We start from the raw sequence: 15,292 nt of genomic DNA on the forward strand, positions 1-15,292 counted from the left end.
AGGGAGAGGTTTTTGTCCTTGCACCACACAGTCAGGTCTCTGAACTCCTCCCTAAAGGCTGTCTCATCGTTCTCGGTGATCAGGCCTACCACTGTTGTGCCTGCAAACTTAATGATGGTGTTGGAGTTGTGCCTGGCCGTGCCTGACCGTGCAGTCATGACTGAACAGGGAGGACAGGAAGGAACTGAGCACGCACCCTTGAGGGGCCCCCGTGTTGAGGATCAGCATGGCAGATGTGTTGTTACCTACCCTTACCACCTGGGCTACTCAGGATAGTGGCATGCACAGGAGCAATTCACTCACCAGGTCAGAGTTGTCCCAAAGGGAAGGGACCACATTTACATTCAACATTTACATGTTAGTCATTTAGCAGGCGCTCTTATCCAATTGGGGTTAAGTGCCTTGCTCAAGGGCACATCGGTAGATTTGACCCGCTAGGCTACTTGCCAACACTTGACACCCATTAATAGCAAAACCAGACCTCCATCAATTTACTGCCTTGAGCAACCAGACAAACCTCTGTAGTTTTAAAACATGTCTCCATCACATTGTTCCTATGAGGTAACATTTTAGTGGTGTGGTATACATAGGTATGGTATAATGGTTACCTAAACAAAACATGACACTTGACATGAACATCCTTGGTCATCTAAAACTACTATGACAATATTCAAGTAGTAAAACTGGTGTTATGTTCCCCAGTTTCTGTTATGGGTTTGTATGTGTTTGAATGTGTGTATTTCTGGAAATGGCTTCCTGAAGTCCAAAGCAGCTGATTGGTCGGCCCCATTTCAGATTGGTACTCTGACCCCGCCCTGTCGTCAGGAGATACAGCTGTCTGTGATTACCAACTCCTTCTGCAGCTTGAAAAGCCAGTGTTCCTTTGTCAGGAAGCAGGAGCTTCTTGGATGTCCTGTGTTGGATGTTGTGCAGAGACAGTTTAGTGGGAAGTATTTTGTAGCTGTTACTTCTGAGGTATGTGTGTGCCAACAGGACTGTGTTTTTGATTATTGAACTTGTTCACTTTAAGTTTGTATTGTTCTGTTTAATTTGTTCCCAGGGGGGAGGCACCTTGGCAGTGCTTAGGCAAGAGGCCTGCGCTCATACATATACTGTGTTAAGAAAATAAATTCCCAGTAAACTGTAATATTCTCTGTCTCTGTCCTCCTTACTCGCACCTACAATCACATACCTAGTTGAGTGTAGCAGGGTGTTGCGTTCCCTCCAAGAGGCGTGCGTAACACTGATATCATAAGTGCAGGTCATGTCAACTGAAACAGAAGTGTTGTATGTCACTGAATGTTTGGATAAGGTACCTTACTAGCAATGTCTTCTTATAGCTACTTTATTGTGGAAAAATGTCTACTGAACAAGAAATATAAACGCAACTTGTAAAATGTTGGTCCCGTGTTACATGAGCTGAAAAGAATTATCCCAGAAATGTTCCATACGCGCAAAGTTTATTTCTCTCAAATTTTGTGCGCAAATTTGTTTACATCCCTTTTAGTGAGCGTTTTTCCTTTGCCAAGATGTGGCATATGTAGAAGTTAAACAGCACGATCATTACATAAGTGCAACTTGTGCTGGGGACAATAAATGGCCACTCTAAAATGTGCAGTTTTGTCACACAACACAATGCCACAGATGTCTCAAGATTTGAGGGAGCATGCAATTGGAATGTTGACTGCAGGAATATCCACCAGAGCTGTTACAAGTGAATTGAATGTTAATTTCTCTACTATAAGCCACCTCCAGCGTCATTTTAGAGAATTTGTCAGTACGTCCAACCGGCCTCACAACCGCAGACCACGTGTAACCATGCCAACCCAGGACCTCCACATCCTGTTTCTTCACCTGTGGGATCATCTGTGACTGGACAGCTGATGAAAATGAGTTTATCTGTAATAAAGCCATTTTATTGTGGGGGAATAACTTGTTTTGATTGGCTGGGCCTGGCTCCCCAATGGGTGGGCCTATACCCTCCCTTCCCTACCCATGGCGCCACTCCTACCCAGATTAGTGACTCATGAATTTATTTTAATTGACTGATTTCCATATATGAACTGTAACTCAGTAAAATTGTTGCATGTTGCATTTATATTTTTGTTCAGTATACTTACTCTGACTGAGGTATGTGGTTGTACCACCTAGCTGTCATATAATGAATGCACTAACTGTAAGATGCTCTAGATAAGTCATTTAGCAGACTCTCTGAATGTAGAATGTAGGAAAATGTTTGTAGGAAATGTCGAGAAATATGACTCAAATCTGAAAGATTGCTCAGCTTCCTTCAAAAACGATCACATTTCCCAAGTGTATTTATTTGTATTGAAAAGAGAGAGAGAGATATAAATATACAAATATGTGCAACAATTCAGATCCTGGCCAAGGAGGGAGGCTGTTAACTGGACTGCACAGTGTATGGCAGCCAGGCTGAGACACAAACTACTGGCGAGGGGACTGCGTCTGGGATCAACTGTCCAAGTCTCACAGACTCTGGAAATGATTTTCACCTCGAGCTCCAGCAGTGCTCATATTTTCATAGCTATTAATATCATGATTATTGCTGAGATTACTGCTGTCCTCTGGCACGGTGTGATACTGTAGACTGGGAAAGTTCAGGCTGGGACACAGCTACCTTCAGAGAAATGGGACCCATTGTTTCCCTTTGACTTGAAGGTCTCCTTTAACTCCCAGTCAGTTTCATGAAGAGCTGTTAAAACAATCATGGCTGAACATCCATTAAGGTCAGCCATGTAGCATCATTGAGGATAAGGTAATGCTGGTATAAACAAAATAACCTGACCCTAAATGGACACCAGGATGTACTCTCTCACAGTTACTGAGGAAAGCAGGATTTGCGGTTTGTGGAAGCGACATACCAGAGCCGAAGACACTAATATCTTTCAGGTTTAGAGGAGGAACACGAGACTGCGTGCAACTTTAATGACATTGCTCTCTCATCACATTCCATGTGTGTATGTAGACAGGATCTGAACGGCTTTGGTCCAAATGTGCCAATCCCAAAAGTATTCAGCAACTTGCACTCTATGTTTCATAAGAGCTCTGTCAAGTCATTACATAACCGAATAACTCTGCGGTAAAATTAGCATCTTTCAACCAAGATGTCCAGACCAACTTTAAGCAAAGAGGACAAAAGATAGATAGGTTTCCCAGAAGCAAATTAAGCATAGTCCTGGACCTAACAGCTTGCTCAACGTAGAATATTGCAGAAGGTCCATAGCGTTCACACAATGCAGGTGTCAAAAACTATACAGTATACTCGTGTTTGTCAAGTCTTTAGTCTTGTCCTTCAGCTTCAACAGTGTCAGGTTCAACTTTCAATGAAAGCTGAAGGTTCAGATAACAGGCAACAGTATTTCAACTGAACCGCTGAGGATTGGCTGTGGATTGGTTGAGGAACTGCTGAGGAGCACCTGAGGAAAAGCTGAAGAACTTCTTAGACTCCCTGCGTCTCCAAGTGTTGCGTGTCCCGTGACCACGCCAAGGTGAAATGTCAAGTCTCAGCTGGAGCGACCCTGTTTCCATGGCAGGAAAACAAACAGAAAGAAGCGAGAGTGGGAGGTATGGAGGTGTAGAGGAGAAACTGGTGCGTTTGCCCATTTATCCCCGCAGCGCTCTCACATGGGGCTCGTCTTCAAACAGTCCCGGACGGACACGTGGGACAAACAGGCATTCTTGAAATGGCGACCTTTCCTCAAGTTAACAGTGTATTTGAACTAGATACTGAATTATGGAGAGTCATTATAAGCTTTCAGCTACATTGTTTTCCAAATCATGTGATTTGCCACATGATGGTTTCCCCTCAAGGACTTTCAATTTGGGGGAGCATTCAAAGGAATTTAAAGTGTAACAATTACTGACATTGCCCATAAGCCTCTGTGCCAAATACCATAGCTCTTGTCAACTTTTTCCAGTCTTACAAAGAGCTCTCTGATTTTCTTGAAAGCTCAGCTTGGTATTTGAATAGGAACAACATCACAGTTTCACTCAGCTTGAAAATGACCATAAACAAGCCTTTTTACGACCCAGAAAGTTCAGAGATTGCCTTCCTGAGGACTAACAGTAGAAAATAGCACTATCTGATCTCTACAGTATGTGCCAGTAGACTGGCTTGAGCAAGAACTCATCTTGGGACAATGCAATAAAGTGTCTATGGAACAATGGGTTTTCTGTGAAGTTTCTGTGGAAAGAAAGCAAGACTTCTTACAGTATCTTGGGAATCTTCATAGCGCATCTGCTGACTTCAGTTTTTTCTTCAGTCTATAGTTTCTTGAGAAAGTGATTTAACACGGAGGATATTTTGCCATATCGACTCTTTCTCACCAAGTCCAAGCAGTTGCTTATCATCAACAGATAGTTTGTTGATAGTGTGACCATCTGTGGAGTATCTATATGGGACTATCCACATAAAGTGGTACCTTCTCTTTCCACAAGTCTTTTAACCTTACAGTGAAAGGACACTAAAGTGTTGAGGCATCCTTCAAACGTCAATTGACAGGTGCGGTCCTTGTTTTCCAAACAGACAGACAGACACACAGCCAGACACATAAACAGACACACAGACAATGTACACAGTGACACCTATAAGAACAGTGAAAGTCTCACCTCTTAGGTCACCCACGGTGCCACAGCGTTCCACAAAAGTGTCATGACATTGGTGAACACACATGGTTCTCCAACGGGTAGCCGTCTGCTACATCAAAGACACATGTCAACAATGAAAAAACTCAACTTCAGTACCCCTTTTCAAACCGTCACTACCCGCTGAATTCCTGGCATCACAGACTCATTCATCACTCCTTGAAAAAAGGCCAAGACTGCGACCCGTGACATTTGCACAATGCGAGCTGTGTTAACCGGGGGTCTGCTTCCCACATCACAGGCATGCTGCTGCGTTCAGGTTTCAGCTGATTGATATCTGGGGCAGTGGTCTGGGTACTGGGGGTCTTGGACTAAACACAGGCCAGCTTACCCACTGCCTAGTGACCAGAGAGTGGATTCCTGAGTGGCACGCATCGCTGATAAGTCTACCCAACCCTATCCATCTAGTGTACGTCTACCCAACACTATCCATCTAGTGGACGTCTACCCAACACTATTCATCTAGTGGACATCTACCCAACACTATATATCTAGTGGACATCTACCCAACACTATCCATCTAGTGGACATCTACCCAGCACTATATATCTAGTGGACGTCTACCCAACACTATCCATCTAGTGGATGTCTACCCAACACTATATATCTAGTGGACGTCTACCTAACACTATATATCTAGTGGACATCTACCCAACACTATATATCTAGTGGACATCTACCCAACACTATATATATAGTGGACATCTACCCAACACTAAATATCTAGTGGACATCTAACCAACACTATATATCTAGTGGACATCTGCCCAACACTATCCATCTAGTGGACGTCTACCCAACACTATCCATCTAGTGGACATCTACCCAACACTAAATATCTAGTGGACATCTACCCTACACTAAATATCAAGTGGACGTCTACCCATCACTATCCATCTAGTGGACGTCTACCCAACACTAAATATCTAGTGGACATCTACCCAACACTATATATCTAGTGGACGTCTACCCAGCACTATATATCTAGTGGACGTCTACCCAACACTAAATATCTAGTGGATGTCTACCCAACACTAAATATCTAGTGAACATCTACCCAACACTAAATATCTAGTGGACATCTACCCAACACTATATATCTAGTGGACATCTACCCAGCACTATATATCTAGTGGACGTCTACCCAGCACTATATATCTAGTGGACGTCTACCCAACACTATATATCTAGTGGACATCTACCCAACACTATATATCTAGTGGACGTCTACCCAGCACTATATATCTAGTGGACGTCTACCCAACACTATATATCTAGTGGACATCTACCCAACACTATATATCTAGTGGACGTCTACCCAGCACTATATACCTAGTGAACATCTACCCAACACTATATATCTAGTGGATGTCTACCCAACACTAAATATCTAGTGGACGTCTACCCATCACTATCCATCTAGTGGACGTCTACCCAACACTAAATATCTAGTGGACATCTACCCAACACTATATATCTAGTGGACGTCTACCCAGCACTATATCTCTAGTGGACATCTACCCAACACTATATATCTAGTGGACATCTACCCAACACTATATATCTAGTGGACGTCTACCCAACACTATATATCTAGTGGACATCTACCCAACACTATATATCTAGTGGACATCTACCCAACACTATCCATCTAGTGGACATCTACCCAACACTATATATCTAGTGGACATCTACCCAACACTATATATCTAGTGGACATCTACCCAACACTAAATATCTAGTGGACGTTACTGAAAGCCAAGGGGGATTGCCAACCACCATGAGGAAGAAGAAGAAGAAGAAAAACATTTGGATACAATGTTACAATCCTTTAAAGAGATGACTGTATTAAATCATCAAGCACTGTATGTTGCAACTGTTGCATTGAGGCCAGTGTCTCACATAAGGTAACAGCTGTGTCTCTAACGGTGTGTAGTTCTGTAGGACAATCATTGTAGAAGTTTGTAGACATCCAGTGTTAGCTAGTCATATTTGTGTCTCATGGGCTAGCAAATACAAAGATCAGTGACAGCAAACGTTTCCTCAAGATACATGTGAAATTATTCCAATCAAATCTAAGCAATGCTGCCAACATTTTATTGATTAACTATGCTGGCAACAGTTATGAGGTTAAATTCTGGTCCGTCACCCTGGCTGACACACTAAGATGACGTGAAGCAGTCTGCAGGGTACTGAAGACTGAACAGATGTAAGAATTCTGTCTTTCGCCTCACGATGAAGCAGAGGGAAGCTCACACACTCCCTTCATATCCTTGGACTCCTTTGCTTCACAAACCACAGCTGACTAGCTAGTGTTGCCAACTTCCCTCCAACCATCACCATTAAAACACTCCCCCGCTATGCTCCTGAAATGAGTAACTGACAGGGTCGGCTGTGGGCCGGCCTGGGAGCTGCTACTGGGCCCAAAGGGCTCAGACGCACCAATAGAGTTTGCTGGCCGAGAGTTCTTAGCACCTCTGCAGGTAATTTGTGAACAGAGTGCCCACAGATTTGATTTTATATTTTATATTTGTGTTATTAGTGTTATCCAGCCTTTATTAATGTGTTATTACAGTGTTATCCAGCCATTAACATGTTATTACAGTGTTATCCAGCCATTATTAATGTGTTATTACAGTGTTATCCAGCCTTTATTAATGTGTTATTACAGTGTTATCCAGCCATTAACATGTTATTACAGTGTTATCCAGCCATTATTAATGTGTTATTACAGTGTTATCCAGCCATTAACATGTTATTACAGTGTTATCCAGCCATTAACATGTTATTACAGTGTTATCCAGCCATTATTAATGTGTTATTACAGTGTTATCCAGCCATTATTAATGTGTTATTACATTGTTATCCAGCCTTTATTAATGTGTTATTACAGTGTTATCCAGCCATTATTAATGTGTTATTACAGTGTTATCCAGCCATTATTAATGTGTTATTACAGTGTTATCCAGCCATTATTAATGTGTTATTACATTGTTATCCAGCCTTTATTAATGTGTTATTACAGTGTTATCCAGCCATTATTAATGTGTTATTACAGTGTTATCCAGACATTATTAATGTGTTATTACATTGTTATCCAGACATTATTAATGTGTTATTACAGTGTTATCCAGCCATTAACATGTTATTACAGTGTTATCCAGCCATTGTTAATGTGTTATTACAGTGTTATCCAGCCATTAACATGTTATTACAGTGTTATCCAGCCATTATTAATGTGTTATTGCAGTGTTATCCAGCCATTAACATGTTATTACAGTGTTATCCAGCCATTATTAATGTGTTATTACAGTGTTATCCAGCCATTAACATGTTATTACAGTGTTATCCAGCCATTATTAATGTGTTATTACAGTGTTATCCAGCCATTATTAATGTGTTATTACAGTGTTATCCAGCCATTATTAATGTGTTATTACAGTGTTATCCAGCCATTATTAATGTGTTATTACATTGTTATCCAGCCTTTATTAATGTGTTATTACAGTGTTATCCAGCCATTATTAATGTGTTATTACAGTGTTATCCAGCCATTATTAACGTGTTATTACAGTGTTATCCAGCCATTATTAATGTGTTATTACAGTGTTATCCAGCCTTTATTAATGTGTTATTACAGTGTTATCCAGCCATTATTAACGTGTTATTACAGTGTTATCCAGCCATTATTAACGTGTTATTACAGTGTTATCCAGCCATTATTAATGTGTTATTACAGTGTTATCCAGCCATTATTAACGTGTTATTACAGTGTTATCCAGCCATTATTAATGTGTTATTACAGTGTTATCCAGCCATTATTAATGTGTTATTACAGTGTTATCCAGCCTTTATTAATGTGTTATTACAATGTTATCCAGCCATTATTAATGTGTTATTACATTGTTATCCAGCCATTATTAATGTGTTATTACAGTGTTATCCAGCCATTATTAACGTGTTATTACAGTGTTATCCAGCCTTTATTCATGTGTTATTACAGTGTTATCCAGCCATTATTAATGTGTTATTACAGTGTTATCCAGCCATTATTAATGTGTTATTACAGTGTTATCCAGCCATTATTAATGTGTTATTACAGTGTTATCCAGCCATTATTAATGTGTTATTACAGTGTTATCCAGCCATTATTAATGTGTTATTACAGTGTTATCCAGACATTATTAATGTGTTATTACAGTGTTATCCAGCCATTATTAATGTGTTATTACAGTGTTATCCAGCCATTATTAATGTGTTATTACAGTGCTATCCAGCCTTTATTAATGTGTTATTACAGTGTTATCCAGCCATTATTAATGTGTTATTACAGTGTTATCCAGCCATTATTAACGTGTTATTACAGTGTTATCCAGCCATTATTAACGTGTTATTACATTGTTATCCAGCCATTATTAATGTGTTATTACAGTGTTATCCAGCCATTATTAATATGTTATTACAGTGTTATCCAGCCTTTATTAATGTGTTATTAAAGTGTTATCCAGCCATTATTAATGTGTTATTACAGTGTTATCCAGCCTTTATTAATGTGTTATTACAGTGTTATCCAGCCATTATTAATGTGTTATTACATTGTTATCCAGCCATTATTAATGTGTTATTACAGTGTTATCCAGCCTTTATTAATGTGTTATTACAGTGTTATCCAGCCATTATTAATGTGTTATTACAGTGTTATCCAGCCTTTATTAATGTGTTATTACAGTGTTATCCAGCCATTATTAATGTGTTATTACAGTGTTATCCAGCCATTATTAATGTGTTATTACAGTGTTATCCAGCCATTATTAATGTGTTATTACAGTGTTATCCAGCCATTATTAATGTGTTATTACAGTGTTATCCAGACATTATTAATGTGTAATTACAGTGTTATCCAGCCATTATTAATGTGTTATTACAGTGTTATCCAGCCATTATTAATGTGTTATTACAGTGTTATCCAGACATTATTAATGTGTAATTACAGTGTTATCCAGCCATTATTAATGTGTTATTAGTGTTATCCAGCCATTATTAATGTGTTATTACAGTGCTATCCAGCCTTTATTAATGTGTTATTACAGTGTTATCCAGCCATTATTAATGTGTTATTACAGTGTTATCCAGCCATTATTAATGTGTTATTACAGTGTTATCCAGACATTATTAATGTGTAATTACAGTGTTATCCAGCCATTATTAATGTGTTATTACAGTGTTATCCAGCCATTATTAATGTGTTATTACAGTGTTATCCAGACATTATTAATGTGTAATTACAGTGTTATCCAGCCATTATTAATGTGTTATTAGTGTTATCCAGCCATTATTAATGTGTTATTACAGTGCTATCCAGCCTTTATTAATGTGTTATTACAGTGTTATCCAGCCATTATTAATGTGTTATTACAGTGTTATCCAGCCTTTATTAATGTGTAACTAATGTGTAGTTAAAGATGATGATACAAAAATAAAAAATAAAAAACGTCTGTTTTTAAAAATTGTTTTATCTAAACCAGATCTATTGTGTTATATTCTCCTACATTCAATTCACATGTACACAAACTTCAGAGTGTTTTCTTTCAAATGGTACCAAGAATATGCATATCCTTGGTTCTGTGCCTGAGCTACAGGCTGTTAGATTTGGGTATGTCTTCAGGTGGAAATTGCACAAAGTAGGGGGGGGAGCTGTAAGAGGTTAATGTGGAACAATCGCTGATGTTTTAGCGTAACCCCCTAGTGAAGGATAAACCATGTCTTTTCTAGATAATCCCAACAAAAGTTTCCTCAGTTTAACAAAAAGTCATTTTGAATATAGTTTCACAGCATTATATTTGTAAAACGGTTTTGGAACATAAAACGCTGTAAACCCTGGAAGGACTTCCATGAATCCCATTCCAAACTGTATTACGCCTGTAGCCATTTTGTTTATAAAGAACACAGCCAAAGTTGCTGTGCCTCATTCCATTATGTCTGTGTTTATCTGTCTCAACGGACAGTTACCTCAGACGTGTGAGTCCTCTCTTGACATCCATATTCCTCACATGTCAACTTCATCAGACCTTTTTCTATGGGACAAGTAGGCATGGTAGGCTGAGCAGCGTTCCAAGCCATAAATACACGGGGTTTTGTGCCTGACAGTGTCCCAAGCATAAGGCTAAGTTAGCATGTCGATCAGGTCGACTAAGAATGTGTACTTTATATTGTGATGCTTGTCTAACATGGTTGGCCTGCCATTTCATTCTCTATCAGAGCATCTGATTAAACCACTCTGAGTCCACTCTGAGTCCAATCCAGTGACACACACGCTCTACTATACTATATAGTTCAACTGCAATCACTCTTCTTCATCTTGTAGCTCATCTTGTAGAAATTGAAATAACAGACTATTTGGTTTTAATTTATGTTTACAGCAACCCCCCCCCCAAAGACAATACATGAATGTCAGCAATCAAGTGTTTAAGATATATCACTAAAAATACAGAAATACAGCTGGTGTAAAAGACATGTCTGGGTAGAAACAAAACTCTTTCCAACAACCCAGTCTAATCAAAACTCTTTCCAATAAAACCAGTCTAAACAAAACTCTTTCCAACAACCCAGTCTAAACAAATCTCTTTCCAATAACCCAGTCTAAACAAAACTCTTTCCAATAACCCAGTCTAAACAAATCTCTTTCCAACAACCCAGTCTAAACAAAACTCTTTCCAATAACCCAGTCTAAACAAAACTCTTTCCAATAACCCAGTCTAAACAAATCTCTTTCCAATAACCCAGTCTAAACAAAACTCTTTCCAACAACCCAGTCTAAACAAAACTCTTTCCAATAACCCAGTCTAAACAAAACTCTTTCCAATAACCCAGTCTAAACAAAACTCTTTCCAATAACCCAGTCTAAACAAATCTCTTTCCAATAACCCAGTCTAAACAAAACTCTTTCCAATAACCCAGTCTAAACAAAACTCTTTCCAATAACCCAGTCTAAACAAAACTCTTTCCAATAACCCAGTCTAAACAAATCTCTTTCCAATAACCCAGTCTAAACAAAACTCTTTCCAATAACCCAGTCTAAACAAAACTCTTTCCAACAACCCAGTCTAAACAAAACTCTTTCCAATAACCCAGTCTAAACAAATCTCTTTCCAACAACCCAGTCTAAACAAAACTCTTTCCAATAACCCAGTCTAAACAAAACTCTTTCCAATAACCCAGTCTAAACAAAACTCTTTCCAATAACCCAGTCTAAACAAAACTCTTTCCAACAACCCAGTCTAAACAAAACTCATTCCAACAACCCAGTCTAAACAAAACTCTTTCCAATAACCCAGTCTAATAGATGTAACGTAACTTTCAGTATAATAATGGAAGATAAGAACATATAATTTTCTATTGAATCTTCTACTTATTTTTGGTACAAAAGTAAATGCATAAAAACACAGCCTATTGCATATTGTTTTTCAACAATAATGTATAAATTACTTAGATACATTGAAATGTATAAAGGGCAAAAAGACTCCTGAAATTAATTATTGAATTAGAACTATTAGAAGACCCAAAAGCTTAATTTATGCCTTATTTGAAGCCAATATATATATTTTGTTTTGTTTTGTTTATTTAGCCATGTTGTACATCTTGTGTGTTCTGTTTCCCACTGACTCGGTGTATTTGCACATTGGTAATAAAATTATGACATACAAGAGCACATACCTGGTTTCCCAAGTCTAAATTGAATGAAAGAATGTGGATAAATGTGTGTGTGTGTGTGTGTGTGTGTGTGTGTGTGTGTGTGTGTGTGTGTGTGTGTGTGTGTGTGTGTGTGTGTGTGTGCGCGCGCACAGCAGCTCACACAGCTGGTCCTGGGCATCGCTCCAGTGTAGCCCTGGCCAGCAGCCGTACAAAGTATGCCAGCGATGAATCCCCACCACCGCAGTGCCAGTTGGCCTAATAACAGTGTTTATAACCAGTCAGGGTCTGCTATGAGGTAATATGATGAATGTGAAAAGTCCGGCTCGGGAGCTTAATTTGTGTTGCAAGGCACAAATCATGACAGTCAAATCCACACTACAGGAGAAATGGCTCGCTATCTTTCCTGGCAGTGAAACGGATACATCTCCCTGTCTGGCTCCAGAGTCCCGAGACAGACAGTAACAATGCTGTGTGTGTCAGCACTTGGAGACGTTGAACAGTAAAACTACTTCATCTTTTACCTGACTTTAACCATCGCTGTCTGCAACGTGAGGAGGTTGTTACCTCGGGAATAGTTCAAACAATGAAACCAAACAGATTCTCTCAGTAGTCACGTTGGGGATTGTTTGAAATCCAGTCTTTTACATTCTGAGACAGTACTATATGGACCTGGAGAGTCAGCAACCCAAGAGTTGTGTTTGTTTATTTAGCTACGTTTGTCTTAGCGTTTCACATCACCGTGTAAATAAAAGATGCTAGATGCTTTTATGGTGGAGATCAAGTTTATAAATTGCTTGGCGGGGCTGATGAGACAGTGGATTGTGCAGTCAGATGGAACAGAGTAAATAGGCATTTTAACGTCATAGATTTATCCGGTGTTAACTTGTGGAATAGTCATTGGCTGAAATGCAGTTTTAACCAATCAGCATTCAGGATTTGACCCACCCGTTGTATAAAATGTAAATATTTGTCTTACCACTTTTGTCCCCCGGCAACGTGCTGCTGCACAGTGTATCCAAACTGGGCCTGCTTGGGGCCCTTGATGATCCTGTGGTTCTTGGTGTGGATGTTGAAACCATCATGGAGCCCTGGAAACAGACACAGCAAGGCAAACACATGCCATTAATAGCATGCTTGGACAGCACGTTATATTTACTGGCTGCGACAGACACTTCCCAAAAAACGCTCGTGTTTTGCCTGTGACCTGAAGTGCAACAGAAAGATTTCATGCTGGTTAGAACATTAACACCAGCCAAGTAACACAAACTCAAAGCGATAGATGAGAGTTTCATCAGAAACAGGACATGTGTGGGTTTGAGACTTTCACCCAGCGGTACCAAGAGCATCACAGCTGTTATTAGCCGGAAGGCGGCCATTTTGATGTTGACTTTGTAGCCACCTTGTGCGAGAAGGATACAGATAGCATGCCAGAGAGGGTGTTTGTCTTGTCTCGATATTCAAATCAAATCAACTTGTATTGGTCACATACACATGTTTAGCAAATGTTATTGCGGGTGTAGCGAAATGCTTGTGCAATAATATCTTATGAGTAATATCTAACAATTTCACAACAATACACACAAATCTAAAGTAAAGGAATGGAATTAACCTTACCTCATTTGCACTCACTGTATATAGACTTTTTGTTTTCTTTTGTTCTACTGTATTATTGACTGTATGTTTTGTTTATTCCATGTGTAACTCTGTGTTGTTGTATGTGTTGATTGCTATGCTTTATCTCGGCCAGGTCACAGTTGCAAATGAGAACTTGTTCTCAACTAGCCTACCTGGTTAAATAAAGGTGAAATAAAATAAAATTAAAATAAAATAATAAATATATATAAATATTTGGACTTGAAATGTTGGAGCAGCATAGACTAAAATACAGTAGAATAGAATATAATACATTATATACAAATGAGATGAGTAATGCAAAATATGTAAATATGATTAAAGTGACTAGTGTTCCATTGTTAAAGTGGCCAGTGATTCCAAGTCTATGTATATAGGCAGCAGCCTCTAAGGTGCTATTGAAAACAGACTACCGCTGATGCGTCTGATCCAAGAAAACTATAGTATTTTCCCTTGGAATATCTCTAGGCCATGACACCTGGACTCCAGTACCTTAAGTATCTCGTACAGAAACAAACATAGCCATGGAGGTCCCGTGATGTCATCTCAGAATGATAATTGTTTCCATTCCCCTCATGCCTGTGAAGAGCCCTGGCCTTACCCCTCTCTCCCTGATCTCCCAGCTCACTGTAAACAGAGCCTTGTCCCAAAAGGCAAGCAGATATTTTACACTGTAGGGGCTGTAGGTAAACAGTAGAGCTGTCTGTCACTGAGTTTGATTGACATTGCTCAGTCTGTGTGAGGGTGGGTGGAAGGGGTGGATGGATGGCTGAAAGTTTTGTAAGCGGTAGTAGTCATATTGAAAGGGGTGGATGGATGGCTGAAGGTTTTGTAAGCGGTAGTAGTCATATTGAAAGGGGTGGATGGATGGCTGAAGGTTTGTGTGAGGATAAGCGGTAGTAGTCATATTGAAAGGGGTGGATGGATGGATGGATGGCTGAAGGTTTTGTACGCAGTAGTAGTCATATTGAAAGGGGTGGATGGATGGCTGAAGGTTTGTGTGAGGATATAGCGGTAGTAGTCATATTGAAAGGGGTGGATGGATGGCTGAAGGTTTTGTAAGCAGTAGTAGTCATATTGAAAGGGGTGGATGGATGGCTGAAGGTTTGTGTGAGGATAAGCGGTAGTAGTCATATTGAAAGGGGTGGATGGATGGATGGCTGAAGGTTTTGTACGCAGTAGTAGTCATATTGAAAGGGGTGGATGGATGGCTGAAGGTTTGTGTGAGGATATAGCGGTAGTAGTCATATTGAAAGGGGTGGATGGATGGCTGAAGGTTTTGTAAGCGGTAGTAGTCATATTG

The 15,292-nt window shown here is 39.5% G+C and overlaps 1 protein-coding gene across 1 annotated transcript in view; it reads right to left on the reverse strand.

The window, feature by feature from the left end:
• The window catches only part of LOC109884125 (integrin alpha-11), an 89,475-nt gene that overhangs the window by 53,647 nt on the left and 20,536 nt on the right, over nucleotides 1-15,292 (reverse strand). The window contains exon 2 of the mRNA XM_031812472.1: nucleotides 13,334-13,445. Coding sequence (XP_031668332.1) covers nucleotides 13,334-13,445 — 112 coding nt within the window. The remainder of the gene's footprint in view (nucleotides 1-13,333; nucleotides 13,446-15,292) is intronic.

This window comes from Oncorhynchus kisutch, unplaced genomic scaffold, assembly GCF_002021735.2.
Source record: "Oncorhynchus kisutch isolate 150728-3 unplaced genomic scaffold, Okis_V2 Okis03b-Okis08b_hom, whole genome shotgun sequence".
NCBI lineage: Eukaryota > Metazoa > Chordata > Actinopteri > Salmoniformes > Salmonidae > Oncorhynchus > Oncorhynchus kisutch.